This window comes from Castor canadensis, chromosome 12, assembly GCF_047511655.1.
Source record: "Castor canadensis chromosome 12, mCasCan1.hap1v2, whole genome shotgun sequence".
In the NCBI taxonomy this organism is placed as follows: Eukaryota; Metazoa; Chordata; class Mammalia; order Rodentia; family Castoridae; genus Castor; species Castor canadensis.
In genome coordinates this window covers 31,665,660-31,688,797 of record NC_133397.1, presented here as the reverse complement: position 1 = coordinate 31,688,797, position 23,138 = coordinate 31,665,660, and the positions used below count along the sequence as shown (strand labels likewise).

Genomic DNA, 23,138 nt, shown 5'->3' with positions numbered 1-23,138 from the left:
TTCTTGAGGGCTGGGAGGATGTGGCTTATATAAATAGATTTAGGAAGCACTATATTATATAGCTAACTCCTTTGATGGTTCACATGGTGCACTGGGATTTAAAGACTGATAGGTGCTGTATAAAAAAGAAATTTTAAGCTGGACATTGTAGTGCACACCTGTAATTCCAGAACTTCAGAGGCTGAAGCAGGAGGATAGTGAGTTTGAGACCAACTTGAGCTACTCTACATAAAAAGACAGTATCTCTACTATTGTTTAATCTGAAGGATTCTAAACTTATTTGACTGCAACTCTTCCTGCTCCTTTTTTACCATGAAACATCTGTAACTATTTTAAGGCTAATTAGTGTTTTGTAGAATACAGTTTAAGAAGCTGTTCTAGAAGACTTTTTCTCCTTTTTGAATGATATTATTGTTGTATTGGGGCAACATTGTGACATTTTAAAAAGTTCTTACAATATATCATAGTTGAGTTCACCCCACTCATCATTTTCCTTTATGAATCTCCATGGGCACAGTGTTGGATGGTTCATGATTTACAAAGGTATTTAGACAAGGTAAATTTCAAAATTCCTGTATGTTTTTGTGATTCTAAAAATTAGACGTTCTTGGTGGAATTAAACATTAGCTATAAATAGGATTCTGAAGAAAAGAGAATTTGAGTGAGCACATGCAAATACGTTAATTTCCCTAACTGATCTGGGATGGTGCTTTTTAACACAATGATAAAACTCTAACCTACAAATTAATGCTACTATCATTATTTATGCCCTAAATAGTATTACCTAGTTCGTAAAAGTCATAAATTGACGCTACAAAGTACACTCAATACATAATATCTTATAGTGGTATATCACATACTAATATCAAAGTATCAAGGTAAGTCTAAGAGAAAGTCTTTGCTCTAGTGTAAGTCCCATGGAAAGATGCTTATCCTTTAAAGTATTTGTTTTCAGGATCTGGGTGCTGGAGTACAACAAATTGCTGACTTCTTTGGATTCTCTCTAACTGGGGAGAAGATTCAAACAATCTCAGCCCAGAGCACCTTCCAGACAATGCAAGAAAAGTCCCAAGAAACTCATGGCACAGTCGGCCCCTTCCTGTTCCGCAAAGGTAGGCTTGCTTTGGATTTTGGGATACCATTGTTACCAGAAAATGGGTCCCCTGGCCTCAGTGCCAAATCACATTTACAAATAACGTGAGCAGAGTTTTGAGGACAGGAAATAAGGTTAATTATTTGTCAGACGAAGAAGATGGGGGAAGTAAATCTGTCAAAGCACTGCTGTCCCACTTCCGAGAGACAATGGCTGCCTTATAAGGGGAGCTCAAGAGCTCAGCGTGGCTGAATGACCGGATGCACGTTCCCCATGGCTGCTGGCCTTCATTCTCCAGGTATCTGGTGCCACTTCTCAGAAGTTGAACGTCTTGGCTGGCAGGTTTACTGCTCTGGTAGTCAGAGAGAGATAAGGGGTGGAGAGAGAGCTGCTTGGCCTAATTGGAGAGCAAAGGGAGTTACTCTTCATTAACTGGACTCTCCAGCAATTAGACAAAGAGGGAAAGAGAGTTTGTTTAATCAACAGAGTAAAATGGCCAGCAGGCAAGCTGGCTATACAAAAAGTTTTTTTTTTTTTTAAATTTTGTGGTCTTTGTTACATTTTCCCCACTGTCGATTTATTGCTTCCATTTCTGTGGAAAAGAAGTATCACAATCATCTGTTTCCTGCCTTTAGTTAATTCCTGGGCCCAAGTAAAGGGGTCAGTTGCCTTTCAGCAAAAGCAGCTTTTAAGCCTCTGTTACACAGGTGACATAGGGAATGACCTTGTGCATAACAGGCAGCCAAGATAGCTTTGTCTTGAATGAGACAGTTTTCTTTTTCTCTCCCTCAGTAAGAAGTCTGGATGTAGGCAGTCCAGAGCTGTAACTGGGAGCTCCTATCTTCTACTGTACTAAGTTCTCTCTAGCTTTCTGCTTGTCACTTTGTGATGACAAGACAGCAACTGATTGCCACCATTGTGTTCAAATTCCAAACAGGAGAAAGGGAATGGCAAGAGAAAGAACCCTGTGTATGCTCTGAGTGAGCCCTTTACAGGTCTCTCCTGGAAGCCACAGTCAGTGACTTCTGACATTTTGTTGATCAGCTCTCTCCCTGCTATGGTGGTTGGAAATGTGATTTTTTTTCAAGCTGGGCCCACTATAACCCAGTTAAAATCAGGATTTCATTAATGTATAGGCAAAAAATGGGTATTGGATAGGCACCTAGGTGTCTCTGACACAGGTGATTATTCTTAATTTCATTAAAGAAGTGTAAATGCTTATAGAAATTTATGATATAAATTCTCCTTTAGCTTAGGAGTTGCCACTTTCATTTTTTATTATGTATATAATGAAGTATGTCATAACAAGATTTAAAGGTAGTACAAAAGACAGGAAGGATGACAACAGGTAACATTGTTGTGGAAAATATTGTCAGATGAGAAACCAAGTAACACTCAGAGAAGTGGCAGTCCCAGATGAGCTCACACTCAAAATTCTAGGACCCAAACAAAGAATTCACAGTGCAGGGCATCAGGTTATAAGGAATGTGTTAGAGTTAATAGGTGAGCCAGTGCTGGGCTAGAGACCTGGGGTTGTTTAGATAAGAGCAGCAGGGGAGTCTGCTTTGGAAAGTTTATTTACAGAAGGAGAAAAAGGAAGGCAGTAATGGTCAATTATCTCTACATGGTACCATTTGTCATGACCTAACCAGCAGTTTCTCATGTCCTGCGGCTGTGCATGAGACAATCTTGTTCATTTGCCCCTTTCGATGCTTTTGCTACTTGTGGACAAGCATTGACCCTAAATTTCATTGATTCCATAAGGTTCCTCCTGTCCTAAAGAACTATGTTGGGTTACCAAGAGCTGCAACTTTATTGCCTCCATTCGCAACCTAATGAAGTGAGTTGGCATGAAGAATGCAAGGGCTGAATACCAGTGCCAGTAGGAGCATGAAAAGAGGACCAGACAAGGGGAGTAGCCATGAGGCCCAATTTGAGATGCTGATCCTTCTGTTCCAGGAATTCACTAATTCCTGCCTCTTATGTGTGACCTGGTCCTGCAATTGCTGAGCCATATCTCTGACTATTCCTTACTGATTCACATAAAAACAACATTCTTCATTTAGGAAAAAGCAGAGCCCCCCTTTCTGGACAGTGAGTAAGTTTAACCCTCTCCGATTTTGGAGGACCACTCATGCTAGGGAGTCCAGCTGGTCCTGCATGGTCACTATGGACCTAGCCACTCATTCTATGTCATTTGTTAGTTCTGCAGATAATTGATTATAGTAGGAGGCTGACAAGGCAATTCCTCCTATGCCTGTTCCTATTCTCACTGTTATCCCTAATCCAGTTAATAAAGGTATGACTTGGATAGCTCTCTTTGATCATGTGTGGGCCATCAAAGGTATAGAGAGGGTTTGATTGTTAGGCACTATGTTTATCTGGGGAGTGAGGAGTGCTAATGTGCAAATGCCCTTCCAGTTAGCTGGCAGGCACTGAGAAGCAAGGGGCCCACGTACAAAGAAGGCTCCTGGGCTGCTGCACAATGGTCTGTCAACTGTACAGCTAATGGTAGTGGCTGTACAGTTTTGGATTTGGGCACATTGGCTAGCAGCCAGTTCCCCCACTGGATAGTATCCTCTTGAATTGTAGATGCAGTTAGGGGCCCTCTGAGATAGCTGTATATTTTTTACTTTGGGTTTTGTGGTTGTGGAGTTGGGAATAGCTCCATGCACACTCTGGTTAAAGAGACTCACCAGGGTTGTTACATAATGGAGGGGACCTGAAGTCAGGCAGAGCCAACAATCACCCACCAATGGTGGGTTCATAAGGTTAAGGAGGCAGTGAGTTGCATCTAACAGGTTGTACAGTTGGAATTCCAGCCTGTCCCAGAAGGAAGCCTTAAGAGGGTCATTGTGGTGGCAGATCAATGTCTTTTAAAGGCTTGTAGCCAGTAGGTAATCACTTCTGGATGGCCTCTATAAATCTGTGGCTTTTCCCTTAGTAAATTGATATGAGGATGGGGTGAAAGGTAGGGTGCCCAGACATAATGAGGCTTATTTCTTCCCCCTGTCATTTTGTCATTCCATGCCTTTAAGGGGTCCCCATTTTTCTTCCAGCAAACCGTCTGCCCTATAGTGCCTTTGTTCTTGCAGAACCCTGTCAGGCCTGTCAGTTTTCCCTTATAGTAAATTGTCCCTCCTCTGGTACATTCAGAAATTGATGTGCTGCATGCAGGTGACAGGTATTGGTAATAGGTGAAGGCATATCGTAGGTTTCCCTGGAAGGAGAGAGGTTTTACACAAGCTGAGCAGTCATCCCAGCCTCTAGCTAGGACAACCTTAAAATGTAATAGAGTCAGGAGGCAAAAACACATCAGAGACCTCATGCCTGAGACTGGGGTCTGGGCTACAGATAGCACCGAACATCAGTAAGACTTCCTACTATGAGGAGATAATAGAAGACCAGCAGTAATTTCTGGCCTACATTCCAATCCTGGGAGCAGTGATGGCCAGTCCTAGTGTGAACACTATTGCAACAATGCTAATCAGCAGGGTAAGGTATGGGTGGCAGAAAAGGGGATACATGTATGTCCTGGAGGGCGAATCCTCAGGCTTCTGCCATGCGTTGACGAACCAGCTTCCAGGAGGTGGCTGGAGCAGGGCTGGAGCTCTCTTGGGTGATGGCGTGCTGTTGTGACATCCTCTGGAACCTTAATTTGAGGGTATTAGTTGGATCACAGACAGCCTGCCAATCATTGGGCTCTGTGGGGGCTGCTGCCTTCTTTATCCAGGAGTGGTGAATCCAGGGAGTGGTACCTGCAACTTTAACAGCTGTGGGAGTTGCTAACATTACTAGATGGGGACCCATCCAACTGAGTTGGAGTGGTTTCTTTTTCCAATCTTTTACCCATACCATATCCCTGGGTTGGTGGGGATGGGCCCAGTTACCCATGGGAATTGGGGTCCTTTCTAAGACTTTCTGGGAAATGTGGCATAGGATTTTTCCTAGGGCCTGGAGATGTCGGGACATGTCTAGATTTCCAATTTGCCTGAGGTCCCCTCTGAGCCTGTTTATGAAGGGAGGGGGTCTGCCATAGAGAATCTCAAAGGGTGAGTAGTTGGAGGGTCTAGGGGTACAGCATGCCCTGAGCAAGGCCAATGGTAGCATGTCTATCCAGGGACATTGTGTTTCTTGGCAGAGTTTGGCTAGGGTAATTTTAAGGGTTCAGTTCATGCGCTCTACTTTCCCTGAACTCTGAGGTCTGTATGCTGTGTGGAGCTTCCATTTTATTTTAAAATTTTAGCCAGGCCCTGGATTATTTCCACCAGAGAGGCTGGTCCATTGTCTGATCTGATAGAAAGGGGGAGTCCATATCTAGGGATAATTTCTCTTTAAAGGGCCTTTACTACCTCTTGTGCTTTCTCTGGGCAAGGTTGAGCAGGGGAAGCCTCAACCCACCCTGAGTAAGTGCAGACAAGAACCAAGAGGTACCGGTATCCTTGACAGGGCTTGACCTCTGTGAAGTCCACTCCCAAGTCCTCAAAAGGCATGGTGCTTGTTATTTGTATCCCGGGGCTTGGCTGAGGCCCTTGACTTGCATTGTTTTTGTGCCCATGTAATGCAGATCTAGTACTTACTTGGGCGCATAGGGTGAGCAGCTTGGGGATGAAATAGTATCTGTTCAATAGTTTTTCCAGGGCCATTTTCCCCAAGCGCATTAGCTCATGTTGTTTTACCAGAGGGGCTGCTACAGCACTGGGGACAAAGAGTCTCTGGTCAGGCAACTTCCACCAGCCTCCCTTTTCTTTTATTCCTTTTTCATCTTTTGCCCATTGTTCTTCCTCCTTGGAAGTACAAGGAGGTACTTGGTGTAATTCGGGATGGGAGGCAGCTCCAGAGTCAACAGAGGTTTGGCAGTTTGCTTCAGCTTCAGGGGAGCTTAGCTCTTCTGCTACCCTTCTTGCTCCCTGGTCAGACAAGCGGTTATCTCTACTGACATTGTCCGTGCCCCTTTGGTGGCCTCTGTAGTACATGACAGCCACTTGAGATGGTTCCCAGACTGCCATCAGTCCTCTTTCCTTGTATATTGCTTCATGCAGTTGGAGGGTGGCAAAGGCAAACTTACAACCTGTGTATATGTTCACCTGCTTTCCCTTTGCATATTGTAATGTCTGAACCAATGCCCAAAGTTCAGCTCATTGTGCAGACCATCATTGTGGTAGCCTGTATGATGTCATTAGCAGTGTGACTGCAAACCTGGCCTTTGGCCATCTGCCCTAGACAAAGCTGCTTCCATCCGTGAAGAGTTTGAGCTCTGGATCTAAGAGAGGGGCATCCATTAGGTCTGGTCTGCTACAGTACACTTGGTCCATCACCTCTATGCAATCATGATCTGGGAGCCCTTCCTCTGTTGGCAGGAAGGTGGCAGGATTTAAAGTTCATACAGTTTCAAGTCTGACTCAAGGATTTTCACATAGTAGTCCTTGGTAATTGGCCATTCTAGAACTGGCCAGCCATTTATGATCCTGCCCATTCATTAGAGCCATGACCTCATGAGGGACCTTAACATTAATGTCCTGTCCCAGGGTGAGTTTGTCAGCCTTCCTGATTAGAGTTACTGTAGCAGCCAGGACTTGGAGACATGGAGGCCACCCTGAGGCCACTGTTTCTAAGCATTTCAATAGGTAAGCTACTGGCCACTGCCATGGACCCACCATTTGGGTGAGGACCCCCCAGAGCTGTGTGATTTTTCTTGCAGATGAAGAGATTGAATGGTTGTGTTCATCTGGCAGCTCTAGCACAGGGACACTGGTTAACAGTCTCTTTATTTCCTGGAAAACCTTTTCATGGTCTGGTCCCCAGTTTAGAGGGTCCTTTCCAGAGCCTGCTGTGGCCTCATAAAGTGGTTTGGACAGGCTTGAATATCTGGGTATCCAGATGCAACAGAATCCTGCTGCCCCCAAGAATTCTTGGACCTCCCTTTTGGTCTTCGACTGATGGATGGAGCAGATAACTTGTTTCCTCTCTGGACCTAGGGTGCATCATCCCTCTGAGATGATGAATCTGAGGTATCGGACCTTTTGCTGGCAAACTTGAGCCTTTTTCCAGGAAACTTTGTAGCCTGCCTCGGAGAGTTGGGCTAGCAATGCCTTTGTCCTCTCCCAGTATTTCTACCATTCGTGGCTTTCCAGGAGCAGATCATCCACATATTGAAGTAAAGTACAGCTTGGATTTTCTTTTGGGAAAGTTGACAAATCCACTGCTAGGGCTTCCCCGGACAAGGTGGGTGAGTCTTTGAATCCTTGAGGCAGATTCATGATCATCCAGATCATTTGTGTTTTTCTTCCAGTATGGGGGTCTTCCCATTCAAAGGCAAACAGAGGCTGGCTAACTGGGGCCAGGCAGAGGCAGAAGAAAGCATCCTTTAGGTCCAGGTGGTGAACCAGCTTGCTTGTGGTGGTAGAAGGCTCAGGAGAGTGTAGGGATTAGGGACTTCTGGGTGCAGTGTGATAATGGATAATGGCATTGTTGACAGCCTGGAGGTCCCAGGCAGGCTGGTAATCATCTCCTCCTGCCTTTTTATTAGGCAACAGTGGGGTATTCCATGGCAATTGGCAGTTGATCAATATCCCTGCATCCAGCTGCTGTAGGTGGGTCTGAATTCCTAGGCATGCTTCCTGTGGTACTGGATATTGCCTCTGTCTGACAGGGAGAGCCCCAGGTCTGAGATCTACCATTATGGTACATGGTTGCAAGCAAGGCCAGGGGGCCCTTTTTCAGCCCAGACATCAGGAAACTCCTCCAGCAGGCAGATGGGCTTCGCCAGGTCCTCCTTTTTCTGGTGGTAGAGTTTCCATTCATCTTTTGTAGGCATGGTCACTGCCATGATGAGGGCATTTGGTCCTCTCACTATAAGGCTTGTAGGCCCTCCCTGGGTGAGGGTGATTTGGACTCCAAGCTTTGTTAGGAAGTCCCTTCCCAGCAGAGGAATTGGGCATTCTGTTATATAGGAATTCATGAGTCACCATGTGCCCTCATAGTTGGCATGTCTGGGGTCAGCAGAACTGCCAGGGAGTTTGGGTGCTGGTGGCTCCTACTATTGTGGCCCTGCACTGAGTGAGTGCGGCCACAGGCTTAGTGACCACAGAATACTCAGCATCTGAGTCCACAATGAATATCATTGTTTGGCCCACTACTTTCATTTCAAGCATGGGTTCTTAGGGGCCTGGTAGTAAGGAGCCTGGTCTTCCCTAGTCTGACTCAATTCCTGCTAGGCCAATGAGGTCAAGGTGGTGGGCTGTCTGGAAAAGGTGGCACTGGCTGCTCTGATGGTGGGGGCATGCTGGGAATGTACGGCAGGGTCACAGGCGGTTCATCTTCTGGATCCCCTTGCAGAACAGGCTTGGTCAGCTTCTGGTCTTTAGGCTTCATTGCCTGGGCCATGAAAACTCTGCTCTGTCCCTTTTTGTTGGCACAGAATTGGACTCAAGGGGTATGGTCTGAGCCACCTGAAGCCAGGAGCCGATATAGGGGAACTTTTTGGAGTACCCAGGGCTTCCTAGTATGATCTGATAAATGTCCCTGACAGTGGGCAAATCTAGGGTATCTTCAGGGGGCCAGTTGACCCCACAAGTGGGCCATTCTAACTCACACAGCGTGTGCAGCCTTCTGGGAGACATTTTGATCCTGTAATCTCCTAAGAATCCCTTCTTAAAATGTTTAAGCATACACTGTAGGACTGTGGGTTTTGAGGAACTTCCACCCATGGCAGTTAGAGGTATCCCCTATACCCGCCTTATGTATTCCCTTCTCTGCATTGGTGGTGCAAAGACAAACAAGGGTGCGTGCCCCTTCAAGAGAAGAGACCAATCAAATGTCTACCTGGCTGCATCCCAAAGGAACTTTGGTGCCTCTTAGCATTGATAGCAGGGTCAGCCTTGTGACTCTAGATTGGGTTTCCCCAATGCCACCCTAAGCTGTATGAGGATCACCATGGAGCCACAGGACAGACCCATTTGGACTCTGTAGCCTTTCAGTTGTGGAGCCACAAACTTGAGCCTAAAGTGAGGATGAATCAGGACACTCATTCACTTACACATTTACACTGAAGTTATTACAGTTATTCTTTCCCACCCACCCCCCCCCCACTTTGGGGAAGTCCCTGACCTGTGGAACTCCTCTTGGAGGTTCCCGGAGTGGATCAAACTCCCCTTCTGCCCAGTGTGATGGGACCTGAATGAGGGCTGACTTTCCTGGGAGGAGGGTGCTTACAGAATCTGGATGAAACTGCCAGGTGAGTTGGTCCATTTCCTCTTGGAGTCCGAGTTGGTCAAGAGTGCTCAGAGGGTTGGAACTCCGTGTTGAAGGAGGACCCGGAATACCATCAGGTGGTGTGCTGCCTTGTTTGGTCCCGAGTCCTTCCCTCCAGTGCAGTCCAGCCGCTGGCTGGTGACTCAAGGGGCTGGAATGGTTGGTATCTCGCTGGGGCCTCCAGAAATGTTGTGGAAAATATTGTCAGATGAGAAACCAAGTGACACTCAGAGAAGTGGAAAACTCAGATTTTATTTTACACAGGCAGTCCCAGATGAGCTCACACTCAAAATTCTGGGACCGAAACAAAGAATTCACAGGATACTTAAAGGGCAGTGCAGGGCATCAGGTTATAAGGAATGTGTTAGGGTTAATAGGCGAGCCAGTGCTAGGTTAGAGACCTGGTGTTGTTTAGATAAGAGCAGCAGGGGAGATCTTCTTTGGAAAGTTTATTTACGGAAGGAGACAAAGGAAGGTGGTAATGGTCAATTATCTCTACATGGTGCCCTTCATTATGACCTAACTAGCAATTTCTCATGTTCTGCAGCCTTGCCTGAGACCATCTTCTTGTTCAACATCAGGCACTTATTATGTACTGGATGGTATGCTGGAATTAAATTTCATAACAAAAGGATCTGAAAGCCTTGATTTTACAAATGTAGAAAAGGAGCCAAACCTCAGGGACTTTTCCATTTTTATATTGCTAATAAACCATAAGGTCAGGACTTCAGCTTCATCTACATTACTCTACTTTTTCAACTGAAGACCCATTTAAAAAATTCTGTGTGAGCTCAGTCTGGTAGTATGTACCTATAATCCCAGGTGGTAGAGGTATGAGGATCATGGTTCTAGGCCAGCACTGGCAAAGTTAGAGACCCTATTTGAAAAATTAAACAAGCAAACAAAAATTCCCCCAAAAAACTTAAGACTTGGGGGTGGGGAGGTGCATGTGATATAGTGCTCGCCTTAGCAAGTGCTAGGCCCTGATTTCAAACCCGAGTACAACCCTAAGAGGGGAAAAAAATCAGTGTGAATTACACATTAAATATAAACCTGACTTTGGTCAGATTCTTGACTAATTCTGATTTTTATGACATTTTATTATCTTTAAGGAGGGGAAATATAGAACCTTTCTATACATTGTTCATCAAGTAGTAGTCAGAATAGAAAAATTCTGAAGTCAATAAGGTAATAGCTTTTAAATTTTCTGATGTCCCTTGTAGAAAATTAAGAGGACAGAAAAGCATTAAAATATAACAAAATCATTTGCAAACATGATCAGCATTTTAAATTTCTCCCACCAGAGGCAGGCTTTACTTTTTGCCATATTTCCTCCCAGCCATATTCTGTTGATGTTTTATATGGTTGATGACAGTTATAAGCAGTTTTGTGTTTAAATTCATTTCCTTAATATATCAAAAGTATTTCCTCATATTAAACCCTCTTTATCAACATGCATTTCAATGGCTATGCAACATGGAAATTAAAGTTTCAACACAAACCATCAAAAGATGCTAAATAAATAAATAATGTATTCTAAGGTGACTTGCCACACCAATGATGGAAGAACCCCTCATGGGTAGTGTCCATTTTACAAGAAAAATTGTATTAGTCTTTAAGACTTTTTCATATATCCATTTTCACATTTCAAAGTGAAGCACTGCACCAAAAAGTTTATAAAATCAGGGAGGGCAGATGGTCAAATTAAGAAGAAATATTCTCAAAAAAAAAAAAAAAAAAAGAAGAAGAAGAAGAAAAAGAAATTCTCTAATAGATGCCTGGGGTGTACTGTGTTTTGTGTGTTGCAGGTGAAGTTGGTGACTGGAAAAATTTGTTCAGTGAAAGTCAAAACCAGGAAATGGATGAAAAATTCAAAGAGTGCTTAGCAGGTACTTCCCTCGGAGAAAAGCTGAAGTATAAGTCATATTGTTAGGCTTGAATCTGGCCGAGTCAGCTGGCCTGAATATCTTCTTTTCCCTAATAATAATTGGGTTTAGATAATTAACCAATAATTCAGTCAAATAGTCAAATAATGATATTTAACTAGCATATAAATCTGAATAGTGCAAATTTAATAATGATAACATCTGGAGTTGTCTTTACCACAAATTTGCCCACTTTTTGAAGGAAGCCATTCACCTATCAAATGGGACACTATTGTTACTGTATTTTACTGGGGATTTAACATCTTTTATACCATGGGTTCACACAAGAGCAGAAGTGGATACTGTCAGAGTGTGTACTATCTATCTACACTAGATCTGTGTTTGAACATAGATGACATAGGCCACCAAATGATGCACAATTTCTGATATTTTCCTCATGATAACTTCTCTCCTTTCTCACTATGGATCAAAGTACTTGAGTTTACCTCAGACTTACTGCTGGAAAAAATTTAATTCTGATTTTGCATTGACATAAGGTTAATAAACTCTATTGTAATTTGGTTCAAGAAAAATGCATTCCTCATCTACTCTGTGTATGCCAGTGAGGCACGCCTTCCTGAGGCTCCACTCTCAAGAAACTTTGTATTTCTACTTAACATAATCTTGAACTTAAGCTAAAGCTTGTGTTATTCTACCACACAGGCTGTTCTGCCACAGAGCCACAAGTAGTCATGTGGAACTAAGGAGAGAAGACAGAAAATATTCTAGAATCTCCTGTCTGATACCTCTCAATCTCGCTCTCTCTTTTTTTTTTTTTTTAGCAGTGTTAGGGATGGAACCCAGGCCTCCTGCATGCCAGGCAGGCACTCTACCACTGAGTTACATTCCCAACAACCCTCTCACCCTCTTAATAATCCTTACTGTTTATACTGTAGCTACTTCAACTCTAAAACTAAGTTATGTGCTGGAAGAACAGAATGAAGTGTTAAAGCCCTCTCCTTAAAATGCTGAGCAATGCTGTATAAAATTCTTTATGTGCATAGCTCATCTTTCAGTAAAGTAAACAGACTGATCAGAGACCAAAAGCAGAGAGGGAACAGAGAAATAGAGAAGGAAGAATCAGAGATGACATTAAGTTGCCATTGGGAGATTCACTGGTAGTAAAGAGGCTTGAGTTTCAATACCCACATAATTGGTGCCAGACTAGACAAAAAGACCAATGGGATAAAATAAATCCACCAAACCAACCCATGCATGTAAGGAAACTTCACATAAGACAGAGATCATAGGAAGAAGTTAAACTGTCCAACATTTGATGCTAAGACAATTGGTTGTAATACAGAAGAAATAAGATTAGATCCTACTTCACATCACTCACAAAATAATCTTAAAAATATTAAAACACTAAGTTTTTACAAGCAAATACTTGATAATATTTTTATGACCACAAGGTATGATTTCTTAAGAAACAAAAATATAAGCAAAAAGGAAACCCTTTGTGCTTTTGGCTATATTAAAAATATAAAAGCTCAGCCAGGGACCAGTGGCTCTACCTGTAACCCTAGCTATTTAGGATGCAGAGATCAGGAACATATGGGTTCAAAGCCCCTGAGCCTATAGTTTGTAAGACCTTACCTTGAAAAATACACAACAAAAAAGGGCTGGTGGAGTAGATCAAGTGATAGAGTGCTTGCCTAGCAAGCATGAGGCCCTGAGTCAAAACCCAGTACTGCCAAAAACTAAATACATAAAAAATTTTTTTAAAACCTCTGTAAGCAAACATTTTTAAGAAAGTGAAACAACAATAACAAAAGAAATTTAAAAATATGAAATGACATGGCAGAAATTGGGAGAAGATAATTACTAACTAAAAGCCCGATATGTAGATGATACTAAGAGTATTTAAGGGTGGGGATCCAGCTCAGTAACAGAGCATTTGCCAAGCATTCACAAGGCCTGGGGTTTGATTCCCAGCACCACAAAAGTGAAAGAAAAGAAAAAGAAAGAAGAAAATCAATAGATGAAAGAAAAGATAGCTTAGAGAAAAAGTGTAAGGAGTATAGACAGACCCTTTACAGAAGAAGACACCCAAATGGCAAGTAAATGTGTAATGAGAAAAATGTAGCAATTAAAAAAATATAGTTCAAAATGACATCAAGAAACTTCCATAACTGGCTGTGAAGGATTACCAATTATAGGAATTTCAATCCCACCCTAACAGTGAGAAAACTGGATAAATTATAGGAAATGATGGTGTGTAGATACTGGAGAAGAGGTAGAGCAATACTAGGATCCCTGAGAAGTAAACAAGCGGGGTGAACCCAACTACAGCTCTGTTTGCTACCTGTAGTCAACCTCCAAGCTGCAGCACAGGGAAGGGAACCTGAGCAGGACAAAAGTGTTACAGAGCTGACCTGGACACTGAAGAGGCTGGTGATCACAGAGAACACTGGATAAAATGGGGCGCACAGACACAACCTCAGAGACCTGCAGAGGAAATCTTTCCTAACTTTAAATAAGTGTGGATGAGTGCATTCAGGGACTAAAATTCCATAAGGATAGTATAAATCTCCACCAAGGACTGAGGGTGTGGCTCAAGTGCTAGAGCGCCTGCCTATGAGGCTGAAAGCCCTGAGTTCAAACCCCAGTACCTCCACATCTCTATCAAGTCAGAGGAAGAACTGCTGGAAAGCAAAAAGACCTCACTGAGAGATGGAACTAGTTTATTTTTCCACCAAAATACAAAGACTTGAATCTATAGGATATTGGGTAGCTACTTTAGAATGGTCAGACCTTGGTAGTGGGGGTCACTTAGTTCTAGGCCTACCATAACCAGTTGAGCTGTGCTGCCAGCCCCAAAGAGGAATCTTAAATGAAAAAAATGTCATAAATTAAAAAATGATAAGAAATACAATAGATTTCTCCCCCAAAATGACACAAGTTAGAAGGAAATAGAGTGATATCTTTAAAGGATGGAGAGAAAAACTATCTGTTAACTTAGAAGCCCATATCAAGCAAAGATATCTCTCAAAAAGGAAGCTAAAATAAAGTTTCTTTTTTATCAAATAAATTCTGTGAGAAATGATCTCTGCTAGAAATGCACACAATGGATGTTGGAGGAAGTTCTTCAGGCAGAAAGAAAATGAATCCAGATTGGAAACCTGGATCTACAAAGAGGAATGAAGAGCACTCTAGATGGGGAAAGTGTGGGATAGGGAAAGGATAATCTCCTCTCCTCCCTTACTAACCTCTTTAACTATCTATTCCAAGCAAAAGTCAAAATGTATTTTGGAGTGTATACTATAGAGAGAAGTTAAAGTGTGATACTGGCACAGGATGGGAGAGGAGAAACAGAAGTGTACTCTTACATGTTTTGGAAAGATATTTGGTGATGTTATATGTGCATATACCTTGCCATCCAGCAAGTATACTCCCGGTTATGTACTCTAGAGAAACTCTCCCTCATTTGCACAAGGATATGTCAAGGGTTGTTTATAAATACTGAGACATTTGTAAACTAAATTGAGAAGCATGGATAAGTAAAATTTGAATTGTTGACATAAGGAAATATTCAGCAGTTAAACTAAATGAATTAGAGCTATGTCTTAAATAGGTAAGTTTTTAAAACATACTAATGACTTAATAGGTATAGGATTTCCTTTTGGAAATATTCCTTGATGAAACTATTTCAGAACTAGGTAATGGTGATGATAACACACTATTGTGAAAGTACTAAACGCTACTGAATTGTATACCTTAAAATGGTAAGTTTTATTTTATTTTAATTTCATCTCAGTTAAAAAGTACACACACACACACAAACACATGCAAAAAATCTGGGCATGGTAATACACATCTGTAATTCCAGCTACTTGGGAGGCAGAGGTAGGAGGATGAAGGTTCAGGCAAAGTTAGCATGAGACTCTATTTGAAAAATAAACTAAAAGCAAAAGAACTGGGGGTATGACTCAAGTGCTCAATCTTGAGAGCCTGCGAGTTTCTCCCTAGTACCACACACATTCAAAAAAAAATCTTTAAAATACTGGCAAAATAAGATTTACTTTAAAAATAAATGTGCACAAAGGTATTGCTCTTTACATCTTACATGTGAATTACTCAAATTAGTGAGTAAGAAGGATTAGGAGTGAGATCAGATAAAGGAACACTGGGGGCCTCAACTGCCTCCCAATATTCATTCAACAAGGATTTATTGAGCAATGTTGACACTGTAGGCCACACTTATCTCCCAGAAAAATTTGCCTTCCTTTGGCTTCTAAGATTCCAGCCCTCTTAATCTGGGTACTATCTGCTACCTCGAAGTGTCATTGGCAGCAGCTCAGGTTTGACCACAGTTTGCTGACCTCTGATCCAGACAATAAAATGCATTAGTGAACAAAACAGTCAAAACTTCCTGCCCACAAGACCTTACACTTCAGAGGAAGACGACAACAATTAGCCAATGAATTTTACTATATAACACCAGGCTATAAATTCCATGGAAGGAAAGTAGAACAGGATGAGGTGAGTCGTGAGCGACAACATGGTGTGGGTGGTGATTGTTACTTAAACAGTGTAGGCCGGAAGGCCTCATTGAGCAAGTGACATTTGAACAAGATCTGTGAGCCCTGCAGATAGCTGGGGGAAGAGCATTCCAGGCAGAAGCCACACCAAGTGCAAAGACACTGAGGCAGTAGTGTGCCATCCATTTTTAAGGAACAGCAAGGAAGCCAGTGCAGCTGGAAGGGAGTGACATAGAAAGAGGAAGTGTAACAAGAGATGGAGTCAGAGAAGCAACTGGAGGCCAAAATGTAGAGTCATGTAAGCACTCAAAAACTTTGATTATAACTCTCAGAGTAATGAATTTTGAGCAGAGAAGTGGCAAGATTTGCAGGATGACTGTGGCTGATTTGTTGAGGCTAGACTCTAGGAAGGAAGAAAGAGGAGGAGGGAGAGGAAGAGGAGGAGGAAGAAGAAAAAGGTGAGAAGAAGAAGAGGAGAACAAGGAGGAGGAGGAGGGAGGAGAAAGGAAGAAGGAAGAAGAAGAAAGGGGAAGAAGAAGAAAGAGGAAGAAGAAGAAAGAAAGGAAGAAAAAGAAGAAAGAAGAAGAAGAAAGAGGAAGAAGAAGAAAGAGGAAGAAGCAGCAGCAGCAGAAGAAGAAGAAGGGAAAGAGGAGGCAGAAGAAGGTAAGGATGAAAGCTGTTGGAATAACCCAGACAAGAGATGCTGGTGGCTTGGGCTATAAAAAGAGTGCAGGATGGTTCTCCATGTAACCTTGGACTTGCCTAGTTCTCCTCCCTTCCTCACTGTAGTTCTCAAGAATAACTGGAAGTGTGACTCCAGTGGTAGAGCGCCTGCTTTGTGAGCATGAATCCCTGAGTTCAAACCCCAGTCCCACCAAAAAAAAAAAAGAAAGAAAAAGAAAAATTGTAGAATGTGCTTGGAATGCACCATCCTGACATAAGGGCGGGGGGCTAACCTGAACAGCCCAACTCTGTTCCACTTCTCCCAAGAAACAGGTTGTCCTTCACTGTGTTAGGCCAGTGAGTCATGTGATCTTAGGGCCTAGAACCTAGAGTGGGCTGCTTCCTGGGGTCCCTCAGCTGTAGTACAAGTGGGGCACATACAGATGAAATACCATCTTTCCCAGGCAGTTTTCTTTCAGCTTAGGGGACCAGCTACCATGAGTCCTTGGCTTCTGTTGACCCTTGCTGACTATTTGTAAACTGTGAATCCACTTCACGTAACTTGCACATGGGTGTTCTTTTTCAAAAGATTCAAGATACATTGGTTACCAGAGCACAGTGAACCAATTTCACAGGTAGAGGAGGAGGTGATGAGAACAGATTCTTGAAACATTTGATAGATAAAGTCAGTGGGATTTATGCTGTAAAGGAAAGCAGGGATGACTTCAAAGTTTTGGAGTAGCAGGATAGATGGAATTATCATTAACAGAGAAGATGTGTTGAAAGCACCTTGGGAAGAGGGAAAATACATGAACTTAGACATAACTGGGAGACATCCAAGTAGAGATGTTGAAAGCTAAATTTATTAAGTTGGAGTTTAGTGGAGTGGTCCTTACAGGAAGACATTTGGGAGTGACTGGCAAGTATATGGTATTTAAGTACATGAAATTGGGTGAGCTAACTGAAGAAGTGGCTGTAACTAGAGAAGAGTAGGAGTCCAAGATTGAGATCTGGAGCCCTCCAGCACTAAAAGTACAGGCAGGAGAGGAGGAGGCAAGCAATAGGAAACAGATGAAGGCCAAAGGAAGAAAATTTCAAGAAGCAAGAGTGATCTACAAGTCAAATGCTGCTGGGAGGCCTCAATAACATGCTATTGCTGAATGAATGCTAATGCTGGGTGATGGGTATGCAAGTGTTCATCATAATAACCTCTACACTTGAAATAGTCTATAATTTTAAAAGCACAATAAGACTTAATAAGAGAGAAGACAAAAAATTTAAGACAATTTCAAAAACGCTGTGTCTTTGAGGTATTTGGCCTTTGACTTAAAGTGAAATTCTACATCCTGGTGCATGTTTTGAGAGGGGAAAAGATCTAAAGTAGAATTAAAGAAACTCATACCCGGAAGGAACTTTGTTGTGCATTTCACATGACCCCTCCCCCACAATGATAAGGAAACTAAGCACCTTGAGGGCTTAGTTTTATTTTTCATCTTAACCTCAGGTAGCAGATGCCTGGTCCATGAGAATCAGCAAACAAACCCTTGTGAAAGGGACAAAGTGACAATGAAGGAGCGACTGTGAGGCTGTGTCTTGCTTAAGGTCCACTGGCAACGTGATGTTTATCTGAAGAGGCCTTTCTTAGTTTGCTCTGGCTGCTATAACAAGATACCGTAGGCTGGGTGGCATATAAACAATTGGGAAGTTCAAGATTGAGGTGTCTGTAGACCCAGTGTCTGGTGATGGACCATATTTTCTGGTTCATAGATGGTGCCTCTTTACATGACAGAAGGGGCAAGCCAGCTCTCTGGTGACTCTTAAAAGGCCACTGATTGCATTCATGAGGCATTGAGAGTAATACTTGTCATGTTTATATGGACAAGAAGATTTTAGAAGGCAAACAAATTAGTAAGACAGCAACATCTGAGGGTCAGTCACCAGAAATGTGAGACAGCATGTATGCTGTCACCCTGCAATGGTCGTTCCGACAGTTGTTTTCCTCTGCCAGTTAAAGTTAGTTGCTTTACCACTACACATTTTGACATAAAAGTTACTATGAACTTTAAAAGGGGCTGGGAATATAGCTCAGTGGCAGAACCCTTGCCCAGCATGTAGGAGTTCCTAGGTTTGATTCCCAACACCAGGAAGGGAAAAAAAGAAAAGGAAAGAAAAGAAAGAATAAACAGGCCCATGGAATCAACTATAGATCAAGAGTTACACATAAGTCAGTCCATCTTTGTAAACTTACAAAGATGATCAAAGATATTTCTACATATCTAGCTACTCAATCCCCGAAATGCCAGTGTCTTCCCTTTCTACAAATAGTCCAGCCTTCAGAAACTCATGTCTAGACAAAAACTTTAAGAACACAGTGTCACTCCTGGTTATTATTTTATTTCTACCACAATGTTGCATATAGTAGGCCTTCAACAAACACTTATTAAATACATTAGTGAATAAAATCATTTTCTCCCAAGAAGTATGTTTCAGAATCAGTTCAATTAGGATGTTTTTGATGTCATGAACAGAAAAATCAAATGAAAATTTGTTTATGGGGGAAAAAGAGAGGTCCTCTTATAACCGAATAACCCAGGATGGGTCTGGCTTCAGGTGAGGCTTGATCTAGTGCTCAAACAAGGACCTGATTCTTAATCTTTACCTCTCAACTCTAACCCTTCAGTGTGGAATTCATTTCGAGGGAGGTGTGGCTTGTTCAGTGTTCAGCATAGGAAACAGAAACCACTATAAGTGCATTAAGTGGAAAGATATGATAGAAAATCAACGCTTACATGATTGTTGGAAGGGCTGCATAGAAATCAGGAAAGTTCCACTGTGGCTGCCACCCACAATGCAGGACCCTGCCATTGCCACTGCCTCTCTACTGCTGTCATCATGGATGCTCCAAATCTTTGGAAACTTGACAAGGAAACCTGGGGTCCAGCTCCTGAAAAAGTACCTGAGTGTGATACCTTGCTAGTTAGTTCGTCCTGCCCCAGAAGGATGCTCCTTTCCTTCCTCCCATCTCTTAAAACATGCACCGCTGCTCATCACTTATGTTCAGATCCCAAATTACACCCTGAGCTTTTACTCCACAGAAATCTGGAAAATCTCATTTTAACCTTCTGAAAGGAAGGGGATGTTAATAAAAGCTGGAAAAAATTGACATCCACTCATTGTACCAATGGTCTTTTAAGCAAAGAACAAAATCACACCTCTGCTGAATAGAACCATTCCCTCCTTCAAACAAAAATATGTGCATTCCGTCCCTTAACTCTTTATGTCCACCTTCTAGTTTAGACATGGCCCCACCTTAAAACACTTTAACCTAAAGAATATTTATAAAAGTACCCATTACCAACAAACATCACATAGAAGTAAAGGGAGAGACAATGAAAAGATACAAACTTTTCATCCAGAAGGGTGCAAGCCCTAAGCAGTCCTGCCTGTGTTAGGAGATTTCCATTAACAGTTATTGCTAACCATGGACTTACCATGAGGAAGCCCAGAGGAACTCCTAGTTTGAAGACATACTCTTCCCTGGGTCCATTGTATAGCTGCAATGCTATTTGCCCTTGGTAAGTGGCATCAAATGCCCCAGCAAGTCAACAACCCCCTTATTTTCTTGATGGCACAAGGAAACTGCAAGGTCTGGATAAAAGTTCAAGTTCTCTGCAAAGAATTATGTGTCCTCTGGTGAAAAGGTCATGGATCAGGGGCACTCATTTTACAATGTATGATTAGGTTGAACTGTGAACAACAACCCCTCCACTTCTGCTATTTCCTGGGCCTGTGTATTCTGGCCAGGAAGAAAGAGCAAGCTGGTTTAGAGCATACACTGAACCTGGGACAACCTGCCATGTGTTGTCTCCTTCCTGGGCTGTAACTGAGTCGTCAGTACTCCATCCTCCATGCTTCAAGGCCAGATGCTTTGGGGGCAATGGTGTTCATGATGAACATCGAATCCATGGTAGTTAGGGTGCTCTCTCACTTCTTTTTGTGTAGAATAGGCTCCTCAGTTGAGGACACCATCCATGGAGATGAACAAGGCCTTTAGGATGTGCCAGCAGAGACAGACAAGAAGGAAAGGCAAAATGAGTAAATGTTTACTCCAAAGAATAAGTGGAATAAGTAAGTGTTTTACACCAAACAGGGAAAAATCCCGGTTCCCTCCATGATGGAAGGGCCCTCATTTTAACCAGTCAGGTGCCAAATGACAGGGAATGGAGAATGTACCTGGAAACTGGGGGCTCAGCGCAGGTCTGTGTGGTTGGAGCACATCGGTTCACTCATATTTCTGCTGTCATAGCCTCTTTGTTTTGAGAGGAGTCCTGGAGTTGCTGGGGAAAGAGTGGCAGAGACGTTCTCTTGCTCACCTGTCTTTTAAAAGCTTCAGTGACAGAGGGTGCCTTTGGTGGACATTCACAAGGGAACCCAATATACTCAGGTCTGTCATTCTAAGTGGTTCACCAGCATCATTTCCCCGATCTGCTTATCACCAGCTCTCTCATTTATCCCTTCCAAATCTCTGAACACCCTGCTAAATTAGCCGCTGGCTCTGTACAAGTCACCGAAGGAGGGGCCTGTGAATTTTCTGGGAGGCTAAAAAATGGTTAGGTGGTGAGTGACTAGGTTGTGTGTTAAGCTGTTCCAGTATTCCTGATGAAATTTTTGATTTCATTGTCTGTATTACTTGGCATTAAATTTTAGTTAATGTGAACCACCACTGAGCTCAGTTTGTAGCAAACCAACTGATCACAGCCATTCCCAACTGCTGGAGCAGCATGTCTACTTTCTTCATGTCATCTGTGCAGTCACCTCCATGCCTATTTCCTGGGTTTCTGTTGATGAAATGAGTGAAATGCCTTCATTGTGTGAACTCACTCCTCTCTGTTAGACCTTGGTCATATCCTCTTTGGGGCATGTTACATCTGATTCTAGTTGTAGGAGTGGAGGCAGCGGTAGGGAGGGGCACATGGGGAATCAGCACCTCCTTGCTGGTGACTGTGGGTTCTTCAAGCTGAGCTGTGCCGGCTTGAAGAACAATGGTGGAAGTCCTGTGGAGCCAGCAGAATTTGGGAGAGCAACAGTACTACGATTCATTCAAATCCACCCGAATTCCCAGGGTTTCATGCTTTCCCAGTCAATCCCCTTCATGTTCACTGAGGAGACCTTGGAAGGCTGCAAATTAAATTTAGATTGTAATTCTGCTATCTGCAGCATCGACTCTGAACTGACTTTTGCAACATCAGCCCTGAAGCTACAGAAATAGAGGTTCTTCTGGGGGCTATCATAAAATTTGTGGCCTCAGATCATACCTGAGCTTGTCATTCTTTTTCTTCTTAAGCTGTTGGGCAGTTCAGAACCTCCAAATGTCAGAAAACTTGTCCCTGTTACTGCCAGTGTTGCTACCACAGCCACCCCACATTCAGAGCTGACAAATGAATTGCAAATGTCACAGAAAGATGGCTCCGCCTCTTGTGCTCTTGTGTACCTTTCTTCTTTTCTTTCCTTCCTTCCTTCTTTCTTTCTTGACAATACTGGGGTTTGAACTCAGGGCCTCACACCTGCTAGGCAGGCACTCTACCACTTGAGCCACTTGCCAGCCCTGTTTTGTGTTGGGCGTTTTCGAGACAGAGTCTCAGAACTATTTCCTGGGGCTGGCTTGGAACCATGGTCCTCTTGTTCTCTGCCTGAGTAGATAGGATCACAAGCTTGGGCCACCAGTGCCTGGCTCCTGTGTACCTTCTAAACCTCCCACCCCAGCTTCACATTTAGGGAAGCTAAACCACACTCAGGATCCAAGCTGCAAGGAAACTGTAGATTTGGTATACTGATGTCCCATAGTACAGGGATCATAAAGAAGAGACATGCAAGTGGACTGAGGCACAATATTTAAAGTGTATTTGAGGTCTGTCTTGGGACCTTCTCTCTCCCTCCCCCTAGCTCAGGTGTTGAGAGTACAAGCTCCTGGATCTAATCCAGCTCCTCTTTTTATTAGCTGTGTTACTTATTTCTCTGGGCGTGAGGTCCCTGTTTCCTCATCTGTTGAGTGAGGTGGTAGTGGACTTCGGCTCACAGTACTGGTCTGAGGCTCTGCACATTCAACAGCTATGATGCAAGATAAATGCTGAATACTGTTCAAGCCCGGTGCCAATGAGCTAGTGCGACTGTGTCACAGTTCTTCAGGTGAGTAGCATATTGCCTCAATCCAGGATCCCCGGTACTGACCATTGACAGGAAACTCCAGAAGGCCCCACAGGAAGCAGGTGGCCCTCCTTACCTGTTGGGCTGCCCTGGTAGTTGGTACAAGCTGGTGAGTACCTGTTCATATCTAGATGACTGGGAACGGATTGAAGGGAGATTCCTTTAGTCCCCAGGCCAATTTTGTAAAGGTGGTTGTGGCCCAGCTGCAACGTGGCAAGGAAAGAGGGGGCCTTTGAGGCTTCCGGGCCTGGTCTTCAACTGCATCCTGGCTTTGCTACCTTCTGTGGCAGTACCTCGCGCCACAGAATTCAATTATTCAGAGGATCTCGTAATACCCACCTCCCCTGTCCATCCCAAATGCTGGCTTTGAAGAGTAAATGGGATCAGGGATCCCGAAGCCGAGGCTCTTCCTCTCCTCGCGCCGGGCCTTCCCCGCCGCGGGGCCCGCACTGCCCGGAAGCGGGAGGGTGCGGATCTTGGGGGCCGCGGGGGTGGGCCGGGGTGTGACTCTTGCGCGCT

At 43.3% G+C, this 23,138-nt stretch overlaps 1 protein-coding gene and 1 long non-coding RNA gene across 2 annotated transcripts in view; one reads left to right on the top strand and one right to left on the bottom strand.

Annotated features, from left to right (window-relative positions):
- The window catches only part of Sult6b1 (sulfotransferase family 6B member 1), a 28,186-nt gene extending 15,630 nt beyond the window's left edge, over positions 1 to 12,556 (top strand). Inside the window, exons 6-7 of the mRNA XM_020167131.2 lie at positions 956 to 1,112; positions 11,155 to 12,556. Of these exons, the coding sequence (XP_020022720.1) occupies positions 956 to 1,112; positions 11,155 to 11,279 (282 nt within the window). The 3' untranslated portion in view covers positions 11,280 to 12,556. The remainder of the gene's footprint in view (positions 1 to 955; positions 1,113 to 11,154) is intronic.
- Positions 12,557 to 18,787: 6,231 nt separating this feature from the next.
- Positions 18,788 to 23,128, bottom strand: LOC141414791 (uncharacterized). The gene is made up of 2 exons (XR_012439657.1): positions 20,649 to 23,128; positions 18,788 to 20,463 (listed from the first exon to the last, which is right to left on the bottom strand). It is a non-coding gene; the product is annotated as an uncharacterized lncRNA (long non-coding RNA).
- Positions 23,129 to 23,138: the final 10 nt, after the last annotated feature.